Genomic DNA, 18,648 nt, shown 5'->3' on the forward strand with positions numbered 1-18,648 from the left:
GTTAACAACGAGCATATATCCCAGTTAAAATAGGCCAGAGAATCCTATTTTTCTAAATGTGGTATTTGCTTGCCATCATTCCAACACAGCTGTTATTGAATCCCCCTCTTTGGGGCATAATCAGCGGACTCAGTTGATGTTTCTTTGTTAACTTGGCTAGTGAGCGATCTGCAGTTTTAACTCTGTCCTATTTCTAATACACTTTGCTCTGTGTCGGTTTGCACCTGCTAAGATCAATGCTACTGCCCCCTGTATTGACACACGGCCAGCAGAAGAGGTGGAGGCAATGGCAACACAGAGAGCCCGCCGCGGTCAGGCTCCAACACGGGGATTTAGTACAGCTGTTTGAATTATCTGGGGATTTGCATGAATTATTCAGCTATTAGAGACAAAACACCTGAAACCTGAAATGTTTTGGCTCTGCCTGGCCACTTTCTCCATCCTGTAGAACACTTCGTAATGTATCAGTATTTAGCACATACGTGCTCAGGAAGAAATTGATGACACTGACACCTCTGGGTATATTATTTTTACATTCATTTTCCAGATAAGATACTTGAGCTTTTAACAACCCCAAACTAATTATGCCAGTCACCTACTTTAAAATCCTTTGATGCTGTTCCATCGCCCTTACCTTTAAAGGTTTATAAGGCCCTCCCTCCTCTACTCTTCAGCCTTCCCTCCCTGCTCTCTTTAGACTGTACTTTTTCAGGTCTGCTCTTGGGCCACATGCTCTGGGTCCACGCACGGGGCCATTCTTTGCCTGGAAACTCCCCTTTACCTCACTTATTCTGACCAATCCCATTCACTGTTCTAGCCTTGGCTGAAATATAGTTAGCCTTCCCTGATGCCCTGGAGGAGGTTATACCAGATGCACCTGAACTCACGGCCTTAGTGCCCTGTCCTTTCCCTTGTGTGATGAGTTTCACCCTGGTCATTATGTTTGTCTCGCCTCTAGATGTTAAGTCCCATGAGGGCAGGAAAAGTAGGGACTCCGTGCTGGACTGTTCAGCTCCAGAGGCGCTACTCCCATGAGCTACGTGGTGGTTCTGGATGTACCTGGCGCATATGTGCTCAATAAATATTACTGAGTGAGAAGGTCAATCTACATTGCTCACTGGACACTCTGTTTACATCAGAACACATCTAATGTATCGTTTATCTGGCTAGATCTGTGGTTTATATTAAAGCCTGGAGGCTGTCAGCAAAACAAGGTGGAAGCTAGGATCCCATCTCTGTTCTTTCCCTCGTTGGTTCGGCCCCAGGCCCAATGGCCCTTCAGCACTTCAGCCCTTGGCATTTGCTGTTCCCTTTTCCAAGGAAGCCCTTTCCTCAAATATTTGCATGGCGCTCTCTCCCACCTCCTTTGTGATCTATTTACAGTTGTAACCCCACTCCCAGCATCCCCTCTCCCTCTGCTCTGCTTCATTTCTCTCCTCACCATTACATCACCTACTAATACGCTGATTATCTGTTTTGTCTGTTGTCTGTCTCCTCCTAATAGAAGGTTAGCCCCACGAAGGCTGGGATTTTTGTCTGCTTTGTTCACAGATGTATTCCAAGTACTTAGGACAATGCCTGACACATAATAAGCTCTTAATAATTATATGCAAATGAACGAAGCAATCAACCATTTTCAAGAACGCAAAAGAGATTTTTAGGAATGTGTTGTGAAACGTCTGTGAAGGTTGATTAGCTAGCGACCTGAACTCCCCATAACACAACTCAGAATATTGTAAGTGTGACCTCTGGATGGTCACAGGATTCAAACTGCTCCATTACTAAAATCCTTCAATGATTCCATGTCATGTAGAGGAAAGGCCTAACTCTCTAGCACAGTAGTTCTAAGACTTGAGCATGTATCAGAATCAGTTAGAGGGCTTGTTGAAACACAGAGGTGAAGGCCTCACCCCGGAGTTTCTGACTCAGGAGATCTGGGCTGGGGCCCGAGAATTTGCATTTCTAATGAGTTGCCAGGCGATTCTGATGCTGCTGGTCCAGGGACCACATCCTGAGAGCCCCCACTTTAAAATGACACACAGGGGCCTACATGAAAGGCCCATGCCCATTTCTCTAGCCTAAATACGCACACTCCCATCCTCATGATCTAGTCATGCACAGCACGAAGTTCTCCTTAACTAACTCGCTAGGTTAAGTAACACTCTCCAGTCCTTTCTTAAGACAGTGGGCCGAATGCTCATGGCTGGTCGGCTGCTCTGTGGTATGCCTTGGTACGTCTATTTCCACTAGTTGAGTTATATGTTTACCAAGAGTCTTTTACGTGTGTTCTCAAACCTGTCTATTCCTATTGTACGTGTTGTTAAAATTATGAACTTTCTTTTTAAAGGTTAGATCATCTGGAGAAATCTGAGTGTGAATAGAGAGTTGTTTCCATGAAAAAATAAGTTAAATAATTTAGAATGACCCAATAAAGCAAATGGAAAAATAATAACTGAGGGGGGGGGTCTGTAAAAGACTAGGGGAACAGTCACAAAAATCTAGAAAGATTATGATCTTAGATCGTTTCTAAACACTTTTTAAGTTTTTATGTTGCTTTCAAGCAATCGGAAGTGGACACCATAGATCTTTCAAACTGATGTGAAAAAGACAATACAAAACTGTCGTCCATAGAATATACACTGACAGGAAGGCCCAGCCCCTCAGTAAAAGGTTGGCGAATTAATGTGTATTTATATACTTTAAGTGAAAGTAAAGTATTTAAGGTCATCGTTTGTCATATCTGCTTTAACCACTTTACTTGATTAACTGACCAACTGCCTGTTCGTGACCAGCACCAAAGTGGTTCCTCCTGTACCCACAGGTCTCTACTTAAACGGTGTCCTTTCTCGCCCTCATGCCACCCCATATGCTCTCTCTGCCTGTGGTAACTTTGCTGTCCACCTCCACCTGTTACTTTCTACTTCTCCCTAAAGACTCAGTTCAATGACTGCCTCTTCCGTGAAGCCCTCTCTGACTTCCCCCGACAGACTTGGGTACTTCTTCTTCTGGGTTCCTTTGGGACCAGACATGTCTCCAGGACAGCAGTTGTCACTTGGTCCTGACTGTTTACATGTCTGCTTCCCACTTGGCCGGAAGCGCCTGAAGAGCATATACACTGACAGCAGTGTATAAAATGACCACAGAATCGTAGCATTTGGGGGCATTCGGTAAAGAGGCAAAGGATGGTTCCCATCACCATAGCTCTCGACTTTACTGCACAACAGTGCACTATGGCCTGGGTAAGACAGCACAGAATTATCAGGTTCTCCAGGCACATTTTTGACAGCTATCCTTAGACATGATTAATTCTGTTAAAGTTCTGGTTTTCGAAAGGGCGTGCTTCAGTTATGGGGAAAGTTTTCTTTCCATGGATCCCTCCTCAGTAATGTCGAATTAATGAAGTGTCACTCCACAGACCAGATAAATAAGTGCTGAATAGTGCATACAAGAAAGATGGCTTAAGAAACTTCTTGTATTGAAAAACCATAAAGTTCAATTTAAATTATGCTGTCATAAGTAAGTGCTCTTGTTGTGGTTGCACAGGGCAAAATAAAAAAAAAAAAGATCAATCAATGAACATACACAGAGTACCTACTCTGTAGAAGAATATTTTTAATGAGTATAATATGCGACATGGGACTCAAAAACACCACCAAACTGGAAGAATTCTATAAAAAATAATTCTGTGTTTCTAACCAAACATAATTAGAAAAAGATGATCATAATTTAAATAAAGGTAAAGTTTAATTTTATAGACAACCAAAAGTTTCACAAACCATGAAATTTAAAACCATGGAAAAGGAGAGTGTTATATCACTTAGATATTAATCTTATCCAATAGGAGGCTAAATTCAAATCAAATGTTCAATAATAAATATAACATATTTATACAGGGCTATATGATTATGCAAAGTGTTCACATACAGCATCTTATTTGGTCATCTAAATAATCCTGGGTCTGTAGAAGAAGGCAAACATTTGTAACCTCACTCTGATGGGGAAAAACAAAGCTCAGCAAGATTTTTTTTTATTTACCAAAGGGAATAATTGGCTCTAATAATAATGGGGCTCAAATCTGGTCTTTCAATGCCAAATTCCATTATTTAAGTCAAGAGCACAAGCTCGTTAGTCTTTTTTATTTTTTCATTTTGAAAGTGGTAAAATTCTGAACCCCCCCCAAAACTATTTAAAAATCACATTCCTTCATAAAAGATGTAGAAAGTGCTTACTGTATGCCAGGCTCTCGGAGTTCAGAGATGAGCCAGCCCAGGCCTTTAGGAGCTCAGAGTCATGTAAAGACATACAGACACATACACTAAATAGTGCAGTGTGGTGTTATGGATTCTAAGGTGGATGTTCAAGGATGAGGGAGGAACTCAGAGAGTCTTCATAAAGGTAGGGGACTTTGAGCTGAATCTCAAAAGCAGGCTGAGATTTTCCCAAGCAAACAAGACAGGGAAAAGGAATCCATCAGCCTGGACAGAGGCCCAGGGGAAACGCTGGGTTCTGGGAGCTGTGAGTTCCCAGAGTATGACTGGAGCATAGGATGCAAGGGAGGAGTGACAAAGGATGAGGCTGAAATGGCAGGAAGGAGCCAGGTCACAAAGGGCCTCGAGTACCACTCTGAGAGTTAGAATTTTATCTTGAAATCAACAGGGACTCTCATTAAGCACGAGATTGATATGATCAGATTTGTATCTAAGAAGAACACTTGTGAAGGCAGTGGAGAAGATAGATTTGAAAGAGTTGTGATATGAAATTGTACTTCAAAACCAAAGTGTCAAATATTCGTATGTTCCTTATCACCAAGTGTAAATATTTGAAATATAACTGAGACCAAAGGCAACTATTAAAGAAATATTGCCAACAAGTTGGGTACAAGACTGTAGGGTCCTGTAATCCATGGGGCAGTGTTTGATTGACTGGGGACCCTCAGGAGACGGCATGGAGAGTGTGAGGTGTGTCCACCCTCGTTGTGTGCAGTCTTTTGGGAGTCACATCATAGAATGGGCTGCTAGAGCCTACAGATGTTATTCTTTTGACAGCACTTTGTTCTTATTCTACCTGCAGTCACGTCCCTTTCATTTTGAGACACTGTAGCCTGAAAAAAAAAAAAAAGCTGTTTAGGAGAACCTATTCCCGGGGTGGATTCCTTTCTCGTGGCTTGAGGAATGACCAGTGGTAATAACAGCTTCCCTTCACTGAGTGTCTGCCACGTGTCAGGAGCTTTGTATAAACTCTTCCAATAGCTCTCCAAGGCAGAAATGGACCCCATACAATAGATGACGAAGATAAGGTTTGAAGAGTCACTTGCTCAAATTTCTAGTTAGTGGTACCACCCAATACACGGAAAAGCCAGCATTTAACCCATGATAGTCTGACTCCCAAACCAGTGTTCTGTTTCAGTTTCATCTCTTCTCCCACTATATTGTGTTGCTCCCTAGGAGAGAATGCTGCTTCCAAGGCTGGGGCCCCAGAGCTTACATAGTCTTTTCTTTCTCATCCATTCACGTCTCAACTCGAATGGTATCTCCTCAGAGAGCCCTTCCCCAAGTACCTCGCTAAATATCCCAGTTACACCCTGCTCATTACTTTATTAAAGAAAGTTGTTTCAGTGTCCTTTGAGATGTTTATCCCTACTTGAAGTTATTTTGTTACATGTTTCCTGTCACCTGACTGGATGTAAGTCCCTTGAAGGCCGGGCTCTGCATGTCTTATTTTCTGTTACATCCCTAGCACTAAGAAGAGTACCTAGCACACAGTGTTGCTCAATAAATGCTTGTTGGCTGAGTTACCTGCTGCCTCAGCAACAGTCTCAAAGACGTGCTGATGCTCAGCATGGGTAGTGGATTCTATATAGGACTTTATATTGTTTTGAAGGCCGTAGGTAATTGAATAACCTTTCTATAGTGCACATTGCAAAGTATGTGTAATTTCTTTAAGAAATTTCAAGGAAAAAACAGAATAACATGTATAAAGCACTTACTGCTCCTTCCTGAGCCCCTACTAAATTTCGCCTTCATCAGCCTTCAAAGTCACATTAGAATCAAGATAGAAAGGTAGCTCAGGACTTCCCTGGTGGCGCAGTGGATAAGAATCTGCCTGCCAATGCAGGGGACACAGGTTCGAGCCCTGGTCCGGGAAGATCCCACATGCAGCAGAGCAACTAAGCCCGTGTGCCACAGCTACTGAGCCTGTGCTCTAGAGTCCGTGAGCCACAACTACTGAGACCACGTGCCGCAACTACTGAAGCCCACACGCCTAGAGCCCGTGCTCCGCTACGAAAGAAGCCACCTCAGTGAGAAGCCCGCGCACCACAACGAAGAGTAGCCCCCGCTCACCACAACTAGAGAAAGCCCGCACGCAGCAACGAAGACCCAAACGCAGCCAAAAAAAAAAAAAAAAAGGTAGCTCGTTGTTCAAGAGACAATTTCCTTTAATGGTAGATCATAAATCGACTCAAATTCTAGTGAGTTTCAGACAAATACTTATGGTTATGAAACAAATCATAAATAAAAGTAAGTACTGAATATTCACCAGCAAAGTTATTGGCCGACTGTGATACTTAGGTGCCTTCTAGCGTGTGTTGGTTTTTACATCAGTTCCTTGCCTCACACATCATGTGACTAAGATCTTGCAATGTATTCAAAGGTGATTTTTCCAGTGCATTTTAATGTGAGATTAACAGATCTATGAAAAATGGTGAAATGATTGTGGAGAAATTGAATTTAAAAATTAGTGGTTCTACTCTGAGCCATTATTTTCAAGCAAAAGTGCAATTTAGGTGACCCTGAGCAATCAGGGGGGTGTAAAGTTACCAGGGTTCCTACAAAACACTGTATATTGTAAACACATAGGCATGGTTCAAAAATAAGAGATATGGAAAGGTATAAAGTGAAAAGTTTTGCTCCCACCCTACTCCCCCTCCACCCTCTACAATTAACCACCTATGTATCTTTTCTCACTTTTTTAAAGCATACCAAGAAGATATGATATGTATATTTTTATTCCTCCCCACTTTTTTGTACTGTATACACTTCTATACAACTTTAGCTTCTCTCTTAGTAATAATAAATCCTGATAGGTTGTCCATCCATAATGGTTCATGAGGAACATCTCATTTAGTTTTTTTTAATAGCTACAGTGTACTCTGTTATATGAATGTACTATAATTTATTACACATTCCCCAAATGATAGACATCTGGGTACTTTCTAATCTTTTGCTATTAGAAATGAGGATGAAATGAATGATTTTGTTCAAGGGTTATTTCAAAACTGCACACATATAACTAGGATACATTCCTGGGAGTGGAAGATGTTGGGTCAATTTAAAAAATAATAATTACTAACATGTATACAGTGGTCGCTATAAGCCAGGCATTGATTTAAGCTCTCTCCATATATTAACTCATTTAATCTTCTTAATAACCCTTTGAGGAAGGTACTAGTATCATCTCCATTTTAAAGATGAGGTTACTGAGGCACAGAGAGGTTAAGCAACCTGCCCAAGGTCAGATGGCCAGCAGGTGTCAGTGTCAACCAACCTGGCTCGAAAGCCTATACTCTTGGCCATTATGCTTTGCTTTCTCAAGGAGTGTATGTAGTATTTGTATTTTAAGTAGATATTAACAAATTGTCCCCCATACTAGTTAATCCAATTTATTCTCTCACCAGCTTGACTATACTTTTTTGCCCAGAGGTAAACTGGGCAAAAACTGGGAATTTTGTTGGTTTAATTATAGATGAAAAATGGAATCCCAATGTAGTATTAATTTGGATTTCTCTTATAATGACCAAAGTTGGATATCTTTTTGTATGTTTAATAGCCTTATGTATTAACTTTTCTGTGAATTATCTATTCATATCTTTTGTGAATTTTTATATTGGGATATTAGTCTTTTTCTTATTGATTTCTAGGAGCTCTTTATATATTAGAGCTATTAGTGTTTTGGCTGTGATATGAATTAGAAATATTTTTTCTAGTTCTTTATATTTTGGCTTTCTTATGCCTTTTTTCTTGCAGAAGCTTTTTTGTTTTTAAATTTATTTATTTATTTTTGGCTGTGTTGGGTCTACATTTCTGTGCGAGGGCTTTCTCCAGTTGTGGCAAGCGGGGGCCACTCTTCATCGTGGTGCGCAGGCCTCTCACTGTCGCGGCCTCTCTTGTTGCGGAGCACAGGCTCCAGATGCACAGGCTCAGTATTTGTGGCTCACGGGCCCAGTTGCTCCGTGGCATGTGGGATCTTCCCAGACCAGGGCTCGAACCCGTGTCCCCTGCACTGGCAGGCAGATTCTCAACCACTGCACCACCAGGGAAGCCCCAGAAGCTTTTGATATTTATGTACAGTTGACCCTCAAACAAAGTGGGGGTTAGAGGCACTGACCCTCCACACAGTTGAAAATCTATGTATAACTTTACAGTCAGCCCTCCATATCTGTAGTTCTGTATCTGTGAATTCAACCAGCTAAAGATCGTGTAGTACTGTAGTATGTATTTTTTAAATAATCCACAAATAAGTGGACCTGTACAGATCAAACCCATGTTGTCCAAGGGTCAACTGTAGTCAAATCTATCAGTCTTTTGTAGATTTTGGACCTCAAATTGGGTCCTGCCTTTATCAAATCATAATATCAGATCATATATTCTCACACTAATTTGGTTCTATTTCTAGACTTTCTATTCTGTTCTTCTATTTTTCTGTCTGTATATGCATTAAATATTACCCTACTATTTCATTATTGAGGCTTAAAATATACTCTGTTATCTAGTGGGGCTAGATTCTCTTATGACTCTTAATTTGCAGAGCTTGCTTTATCATTTTTTTTTTTACAATTTATTTTATTTTATTTATTTTTGGCTGCATTGGGTCTTCATTGCTGCACGTGGGCTTTCTCTAGTTGCGGCGAGCGGGGGTTACTCTTCCTTGTGGTGTGCCGGTTTCTCATTGCAGTGGCTTCTCTTGTTGTGGAGCACGGGCCCTAGGCAAGCGGGCTTCAGTAGTTGTGGCATGTGGGCTCAGTAGTTGTAGCATGCAGGCTCAGTAGTTGTGGCTTGCAGGCTCTAGAGCACAGGCTCAGTAGTATTGGCACACGGGCTTAGTTGCTCTGCAGCATGTGGGATCTTCCCGGACCAGGGCTCGAACCCGTGTCTCCTGCATTGGCAGGCAGATTCTTAACCACTGCGCCACCAGGGAAATCCCTGCTTTACTATTATTGCCTGTTTTTTTTAGTGTGAACTTTTCAAGTTTTATTTTTTTAAAAAAAAGGTTCACATTTTTTACTGGGATGTTGTGAACTTCTTAGACTTACTTCCAAATCTTCCCAAATACAATACACTGCTTAAGACCCTGTCTGATTCAACTGGGCATGGAGGCTTGCAACAAAATGATGTATTAAAAGCTGGGTTTTCTTGGCATGTAATGGTAATTGACATTTACTCATTCATTGAACAACAGAGGTCATTTATCCTTTCAATATTTCTAGTTTTAAGATATTTGTCATCTCTTTCAAAGAAATGAGTAGGGGAAAACAGATTTTCAAATATGAAAACCTTCCAGATGGATGCTGCTGAATATAAAACAGCCTCCAAACCCGCCACTCCAGCTTCTTACCTCCCACCCCCAAATCAACAAAATAATCCCATCAGCCATTGCAAACATCAAGGGTCAATGGGTACTGACTTGCACAATTGTTACTGTAGGTTTTTGAAAAACCTTTTATGTTCTTTCTGTGTGGTCCAAGCACCAACAGCCTTGCCATCACCTGGGAGCTTGATAGAAATGCAGACTCTTGAGTCTCACCCCAGATTTACTGGATCAAAATCTGTATTTTAACGAGATCCTCAGGGCGTTCATAAGTATCTTAAAGTTTGAGGGAAAAAAGGATCAGTGGTTGTTAAAGTGTTGGCCTGGTAGCAGAAGTGGCGTTCCCCTGGAACCATGTAGAAAATTCAAATCCCTGGGCCCTACCTTACCCCTACTGAATCAGAAATCCTTGGGTTAGGTCCAGAAACAAGCTCTCCAGATGATTCTGATGCATCTAATGTTTGAGAATCACTGCTCTAGATCAGTCTTTTTTTTTTTAAAGTCATGTTCCTTGCTTTTTTTAAAAAAAATATTTATTTATTTATTTTTGGCTGTGTTGGGTCTTCGTTTACTGTGCGAGGGCTTTCTCCAGTTGCGGCAAGCGGGGGCCACTCTTCATCGCGGTGCGTGGGCCTCTCACTGTCGCGGCCTCTCCTGTTGCGGAGCACAGGCTCCAGACGCGCAGGCTCAGTAATTGTGGCTCACGGGCCTAGTTGCTCCGCGGCATGTGGGATCTTCCCAGACCAGGGCTCAAACCCATGTCCCCTGCATCAGCAGGCAGATTCTCAACCACTGCGCCACTAGGGAAGCCCTCTAGATCAGTCTTAATGAAACACTAGGAACACCTGGGGAGCTCTGAAAGCTCCCCATGCTTACAGTGTACCCCAGATGACTTAAATTAGAGTTTCAGGGCTGCAGGCCAAGGAACCAGTATTCTCTTCATTTTCCAGGTGATTCCAACGTGATGCCAAGGACAAAAGCCACTGCTCTAGTCTGGAACAATGCTTCTCAAACCTGGCTTCATATTAGAACCACGTGAGGATCTTTAAAAAAAAAATACTGATGCTCGAGCTCTCACCCAGATATGTAAACTGGTCTGGGTAGAGCTGAGAATCACTTTGGGTTTTTTTCTCAGACAAATCTAATATCCAGCCAGAACTTCAAACCACTGCTCTAGAAATACCGTTTCTCCCACATAAACTTCAAATCACAGTAAAGAGAAGGAGGTGGCGAATAGTTTGGAGGTGATGGAAGACAGACACGTTTCATTTCCCATACACTTACTGAGCCCTTACAGTGTGTTAGGCTAATTACCATGAAGGTTAAAAATAAATGCAAAGCATAGTTCCTGCCCATCAGGGGACATATAATCTGCACTGGTAGAAAAACCTGCACATACTGCATATATAAATAATGATTTGAAAGGAACACATTCCGTGCTACTGACTATAATTCAATAAACAAGTTACGCCTATCATTCTATCATTGTTAGGTCAAACTAATTTGTATCCTTTTTTAAAAGAATAGGAGTAAAATGAAGGAAATATAGGTTGGAAAATGGTGAAGCAACAATTTTGAATATAATTAGCAATCAGTCCTTAAACATTTGAACCTGGAGAAAGTGGGGGACAAAGTCAATGGCCACTTCAAAGAATAATTCACAAGCTTACAGACTGGGCAAGCCTAAAATGCTTTAAAGTTTCCTCCTTGGCATAATGAGAAGAAAATTATGCTTGGAATCACTGGGAACACACCATGGTATTGTTTGCAAACTTAAGTTATAACTATTAAGAAAAATTAGCAATTACAAAATCAATTAAACAGTTTATAATAAATCTTTTTTCACTTTTATTATTAGAAATATAAGTAATTTTTTTGGCCTCACTATTTGCCTCTTCTCTTTTGAGAATACATTTAAAAACAAAGGAAAAATATTGTCCTAGTCTAGGAGAAATTATTGGCTATAAACATTTTTCACAGAATTTATATTTTAAAATGAGCAACCAAGCAAAATTCAAAATTTCACATAAGTTTTATGGAAAAGTACATTAACAACTAAAACTGAGTCAAAAATGTTAAAAATTCTGTTTGAAGTCAGCTAAGTATTCATTTTGATAATCAACTAAATATACACACCCGTTCCTTTGTTTTATTATTAGTTACAAAGGCAAGGATGTGACATAATCATTTAAGACCGTATAAGGAGTTTCTCAATTAAGAAGAAAAAATCACAAATATTCACCCACCTCATCCCTCTTGTTCTATCAGGAAATACTTACAGGTTAGAACAGGTGAGAGTGCTCTACATAATACCAGTTTGAATTTGGGAGAGGTCTAAGGGCATGCCTATTTAATGTAATAACCTCTCCTTCATATTTGAAAATGATCCCACATTAGTGGGTGATGAATTTCAAGTTGTCTCCTCAATAAGGGTGGTAGATGCACTGATCCAGCCACTGTTTTCCATGTTCACGAACATATCAACTAGGAAGTGGGCTGATGGGATCTTTATGTGCACCCATGAAATAGGACTAAGTTTACTGGCTCCAACAGGCTTTTTTTTTTTTTTTTTTTCTATTCTTTGGCCGTGCCGCACAGCATGCGGGATCTTGGTTCCCCGACCAGGGATCGAACCTGTGCCCCCTGCAGTGGAAGCGTGGTGTCTTAACCACTGGACCGCCAGGGAAGTCCTCCAACAGGTTTTGAATCCATCATCTGGGATAGAATTTACCCTCAAAACGATCAGATGAGAAAGGGACGGCACTTATTATTATTCCAGTTTTATAGATGGGGAGACTAAAGTTCATAATGGTATCACATCATTTGCACAGGATAAAAGACAGTACAGTGATTATCAATGGAAGTTGGAAAGATAATAGAAAGATAATAGCATCGACTAGATAATTTAAAAAAATACTCATGTTGTATCCTGTCCCCCTTGCACTACCACCCAATATGTATACAGAATCTAAGTTGAGAATCACTTCTGTAAGTGAGCTGCTGTTATTGATATGAGTGTGTCATTGCACCTCCAATGTACTGGAGGAATTTAATAGGGTTGAAAACCAGTGCCTTAGTGGGAACAAAGGCAACCAACATAGGGAATCAAACTCTCGGCCCTGTATTTTATCTAATGGAGCATACAGTTAAAAAAAAAAATCTACGGTTCCTTGAATAGAAACATTTTGAATATAATAATTGAATTACAGCACTGTAAGCCACTGATGGCTTTTATTTTGCTCTCAAGAATTTGTGGAATAATTCCCCTGATTCTTCAAAGAGGGGCAAGGTACATGGAGTTCATTTTACTCAGCCAGGTGGTTACAATGATGTCACCATCCCAAAGGAAGTGATACCTAGCCATTTCAAACAAAGGCAAATTCCAGTCTAGTGCTCAGAAGGGATTTTTAAGTAGCTGCTACATACCTGTTCTGGGTGAGTTTCCCGCCGTTTTTTATTGTGAAGTTGAAGATAAGAGTCCGTTTTCGGAGTGGGTAATCCCAAAGTCAGCTTGTTTTTTTCCACAAAATATTGTTTGGACTTCCTTCGCCGAGGGCCGCGTGATCCTGGCAGGAATACCTCACTATGTGAACTTGAACTCTTCAAGTACTGAGAGAGGTTGCTGGATTTCTCCTCCAGGTCACTGCTGCTCAGCGCTGAAAACGGCCCGCTGCAATGGGCACCATGCTCGTAGTTTGGGCTTAAAAATTCACTCCCAAGTAAGGCGGCTGTGCTCTGTGGGCTCTTCTTCTGTTCACCTTTCCTCCCTGAGAGTTCCATCGAAGTCTCCTTGGAAGGGTAAAGTGGATTCAAAGTCAGATTTTCTGCAGAGCTGTTCACAGACTCTGGCAATGCTTCCACGCCCAACAACTTCCCCTCCTCTTTTTTCCTCTTCCAATTTGGGTCATATCGCAGGTCTGAGTATTTGTCTTCTATGGGTTGTTGACTGCCCAAAGCAGAAAAGAAATGTCAAGTCCTTTATCCAAACAGATTTACTCGTTCTCTTTAGCTGATCATCTTATTCGAAATCAATCTCCATCTTTCTCCTACAATTTTCCTTTTACTGTCTACATGGGAAAGACACATCCCAGGCTCAGATTAGACCTACACACTACACATAAGGGCAAAAAGTCATAATTATCTAAGTTCATTGAAATATGAAATAAAAATGGGGGATGGGGACTTCCCTGGTGGCGCAGTGGTTATGAATCTGCCTGCCAATGCAGGGGACACGGGTTTGAGTTCTGGTCCGGGAAGATCCCACATGCTGTGGAGCAACTAAGCCCGTGCGCCACAACTACTGAGCCTGTGCTCTAGAGCCCGCGAGCCATGACTACTGAGCCCGCACGCCTAAAGCCTGTGCTCCGCAACAAGAGAAGCCACCGCAATGAGAAGCCCGCGCACCCCAATGAAGAGTAGCCCCCACTGGCTGCAACTAGACAAAGCCTGTGCACAGCAACGAAGATCCAACACAGCCAAAAATAAATAAATAAATATATTTTTAAAAATTTTAAAAAATAAAGTGTACAATTCAGTGATTTAAAAAAAATGGGGGATGGTTAATTTCTATATGCTGGAAAACAAATGTCTATAATGTTAAACCAGTAAATGGCCTTGATGCAAGGAATGCTATTACTTAAGACACACCATAAGTTGAATAAGTAACAAGCTGCTGAAGATAAAATGGATTTCACACTTAGCTAGTGAGCTACACATTTAGCTGTTTATCTGGCAAGGGAAATTCGACTGTTGCCTGAACAACGACTCAGTCTGAGCCTTTCGTGGGAGGAAAGCAAGACTTATCCCAACTGAATACCTACATAGGTTCATCCTCCTGTATCAGTGACTTTTACTTGTGACTTCATTTCGTCTTTGTAGATTTTATCAAATGTGCTATAGAAAGATCTCTAACTTTTGGAATCAGATGGTGCCTCTGAAAGCTCTCAGTTTGTACTCTCTTGGTCAAGTCTATGTACACAAAACTCAGCAGACAGGTCAGTGTGAGCTTTAAGCTGTAGACAGCCCTATCTGAATAAAAGGTTAAGCACAGGGTCCAGCCCGAGGGGAGTGAACTGGTCTGTAATCAGTACATATGACCCCAAATAAAGTCCTCCCTTTTCTCCATGACGATCTCAATTTGTAAAGTACCTCCTAGTCTTAACCAAAAAAGAAAAAAAAATGCTGGTAATATGCCATATTTAATGGCTGCTTTGATCTTCAAAAGCTAAATGGGAGAGATTTTCCTTCCTTGGTACAGTAGATGCAATCCTCTAATCAAAAAGAAAATGTAAATCATCTGGGCTTTTTATGCTATTTGATATTCCCGTTTATAGAGGACATAATTTTATGCTGGGTAAACAAACTAATGGTGCCCCTAATGTTAATTTAGTCTCCTTAATGTGGACCTAGAGTTCTTTGATTTGATGTAAAGCAAAAACTAGAGCAGAAAGCCCCAACTCCTATGTCTTGCTTAATTGTCACTTTGAATTTTTAGTGTCTTTTTTTTTTTTTTGGCTGCGCTGCGAGGCTTGCGGGATGGGATCTTAGTTCCCCGACCGGGGATTGAACCCGGGCCACGGCAGTGAAAGTGCTGAGTCCTAACCGCTGGACTGCCAGGGAATTCCCCTTGTCACTTTGAATTTTTAGTTCGCATATTAAGATGGAAAACTTCTTGGGATAGGCTGCTCTTCCTTTTCCACCAAGGGAAGAAAAATGATATTCTCCTCCAGCAAAGTGCCTGAATGGAGATGGTCCATATTTGTCAGGAAATCGACATCAAACCGTGCAACTCGCCACTCCCGAAACTCCACAGGGCTACCTGCCTCGGAGGCTTTGAGAAGGTTTCTCCATGTGATGTCCCCTCACGAGAACTTACAGGAGTTTTTGGCCCTGCCTTTCACTTGGCTCCAAGGGTCACTGGGCATGAAGTGTACCAGGGGCAGCAAGGGGGCCAGTAGGGCATCATCTAGATTTGGGACTGGACAGACCTGGGCTTAAGTTCTGGGTTTGCCACTACCTATCTGTACATCAGCTGGCAAATCATGTCACCTCCAAGCTGGTTTCTCTCATCTGTAAGTAGGGGATCAATTATATTTATTCTGTTTATTTCTCAAGGTTGCATAAAATCAAAATGAGACAATATAGCTTACTTCATGTTCTGTATTTGTGCTTATTTCACTTTTCACTATGGCAACCATATCTCCTCACCTGGTTAAGGTCCTGGGCAGCAGGGACAGAGGGTTATCCTTCCTTCCCTAACCTCTACCCTGTGCTCTGGGCAGAAGAAGCAACAAGTGATGCTTCAATCAATAACTGAGCATTAGATATTTATTTTAAAAAAACCCAACAGCAGTAAATTAGAATCTAAACATGCAGAAAAACTTCCTGCATTGGACCAAATCAGTGAATGATTTTAGGGCTTATCTTGTGCTGCACTAAGTATAAGGTTCAGCAGTGGTTGTTTAGATGGGGAAGAAAAGATGAAAGTACATCTTCAAGTAAATAAAGATATAAAGATTTTTTGAAATGAAGAAACATGCCATTTCCCGTATCTATGATATATTGAAAGGAAAAAGTGAGTCTAACTCTCCTCGTTCATTCATTCACTTGATTCGACAGAATTTAACTTTCCTCATGCATTTGCTCGTTCACTGATTCTATATTTATTGAGCACATACTAAGTTAGGGGGATACAGTGGTGAGCTCACAGCCTAGTGGGGGATACAGACCAGGAAATGAGCTATTTGTGATTAGAGTGATGAGTGCCCTGATGAGGAGCATGGGGCCATCAGGACTCAGGAGGGACACCCAATCCCATCTTGGGAGAAAGGGAAGCTTTCTGAAGGAAGTGATGGCTTAGCTGAGACCGAAGGCTAAGAAGGGCAGCAAGTGTAAGCCAGGCTGAGGAAACAACACGTAAAAAGGAATGGAGGGGAGAGAGAACATGGGGCTTTCAAAGAACAAATTCTACGTGGATAAAATGGAGGGTGGGAGGATTAGAACTCAGGCTTAAGCAGAGGTGAAATCTTGAAGGGCTTTGTAAACTCTGTGAAGGGTTTGGCTTAACTACATTAACTTGAGAGTTTGGATTTATTTAATTAAGCAAAAATCATTTACTTAGAGAGCAAAGATGTTATAGTAAGACAAATACTTCTGGATAGGCAAAGTGATGAGTTTTTGGAAAGGATTCTGTACAGAGGCCATATGGTTTCTTGGGGCAAAGTTTTAGAACAGGTAGCCCTGTCCTCTGCACTCTTTAGAGTAGGGGTTGGCAACCTTTAAAAGTAACACACGTTATTGGAGCCCACTGTCTTGCTGCTTTTCTGGGTGAGTTGTAGAGTGCTGGCTTTGGGAAGATAGCACACACTACTACGTGCTGATCTAGGGAAAGCTTACAGTGAATCTCTAGTTTTCTCCTTATGGCAACCCTATGGGGAGGTGCTATTATTATGCCCATTTAATAGATGAAGAAACAGGCTTGGAGTGTCACTTTTCCAAGGTCACAGAGCTCATACGTGGTGGAGCCGGGATATAGACCCTGGCAGTTGGCCCTGGGATCTGGCTCCTGTCCAGTAACTCGCCCTGTATCACACAGCCAATCCCAGAGGTGGTGGTGAAGCAGGTGTTGTTGCAGGGCCTGCCTTAGGGGAGTTAGTGAATCGGTCGGTCAGTCAGTTGGCCAGTCAACAAATATGTACTGAGGGGCTCCCCACGTACTAGGCACTGGAGGTGAGCGGTGAGTGAAACAGAAGCAGGTGGATGGAACTGGCTGCTGAGGGAGGAAGACAGGCAGACGGATCTTATGCACCAACAGTAATAATCAAGTAATAAACTAGATGCAGAAAGAAGTACAGAATGTTATGGGCATTTAAACTAGGAGGACAGACCTTGTTTATCAATGAAAATATGTTGACCTCTTATTTCCAGATCCAATTGCTAGATGATATCTCAAAGTCCATTCCAACTCTCTTGTTCTGTGATCCTATGATGAACTCACAAGAGTCAATAAGCGAGGAATGCCCACTCTTTTTAACAAATAGGTAGTCTTTGATGATTGAAGGAAATGGAGTCCCTGACTTCCATCTCTGCAGTTATACTAAGAAAACTGGCACTCAGACTGGTCACCAGACTTAACTAGCATTAGCTGATGATGGCATGATGTCCATGGTCAGGGCTATAGACACCCCTCAGTCTCATGGAGTAAATGGTATGGAGTATTTTGGTTCTGAGAAATGGTACCGTAGAAAGTCAAAGGACAAGGGTCCTAGAATCGGATTGCCTGCGCTCAATCCCTGGTGCCACCAGTTACCGTGGGAGTGTGGGCAAGTTATTGTACTTCTCTGTGCTTCAGCTTCCTCATCAATAAAATGAGGATAATAATAGTACCTACCTAAAAAAAATAAATAATAGTACCTACCTCATAGTCGTTGAGAGTATTAAGCACATTTATATACGTATATATGCTTAGAACTATGTTCTTGGCATGGAGTAAGGAAGGTCCCAGGAAGGGCCGGTTATAAAAGCACATGCCAACAAGCCCCATCACTGGTCTCTGCTTGCTGTGTGTTGTGTTCTGGCACCATGACACAACATTGGTGTGTACTATGGCTTCCTCCTGATGGATCTCATGGGATTCTTCTCTCCCTAGGGCTTAAGTTATTTCCAGGACACGAAGTTGGCTCGTGATGCACTAAGTGGCACCTTAGTGGCCTGAAAGAATGAACACTTATCTTTAAAAATCCAATTTTTTTTTACCACGACCTAGGCAGCACGGAGAATCTGTTTGAACGGTAATTTAGGAAATGGGATTAAGAAATATCAGTGTTTCCACATGATGAGGTATTTTAAGAACTGCTGAAAGATGATGAGGAAGATAAAACTGGGAGAATTCAATTACTTTAGACCTTCAGAAAGAGCTGTAATTTCTAGCCTCAACAAATTGCCATTCTTAGATGCCCACGGAAGCAATCTCACATGCCCTGAAAAAGACTGATATTTTAAGTGAAACCTAGAAAATACAGAAGGGTTTGAAACAAATCAGACATAATGAGTCGCTCTGGCTGT

At 41.6% G+C, this 18,648-nt stretch overlaps 1 protein-coding gene across 3 annotated transcripts in view; it reads right to left on the reverse strand.

Moving 5' to 3' along the window:
• JHY (junctional cadherin complex regulator) overlaps window positions 1-18,648 on the reverse strand; it is a 59,400-nt gene that overhangs the window by 32,123 nt on the left and 8,629 nt on the right. For all 3 annotated transcript variants that reach the window (XM_059929272.1, XM_059929271.1, XM_059929270.1), the window contains exon 2: window positions 13,012-13,531. In XM_059929272.1, coding sequence (XP_059785255.1) covers window positions 13,012-13,531 — 520 coding nt within the window. The remainder of the gene's footprint in view (window positions 1-13,011; window positions 13,532-18,648) is intronic.

Source organism: Balaenoptera ricei, chromosome 8 (genome assembly GCF_028023285.1).
Source record: "Balaenoptera ricei isolate mBalRic1 chromosome 8, mBalRic1.hap2, whole genome shotgun sequence".
Classification (NCBI taxonomy): Eukaryota; Metazoa; Chordata; class Mammalia; order Artiodactyla; family Balaenopteridae; genus Balaenoptera; species Balaenoptera ricei.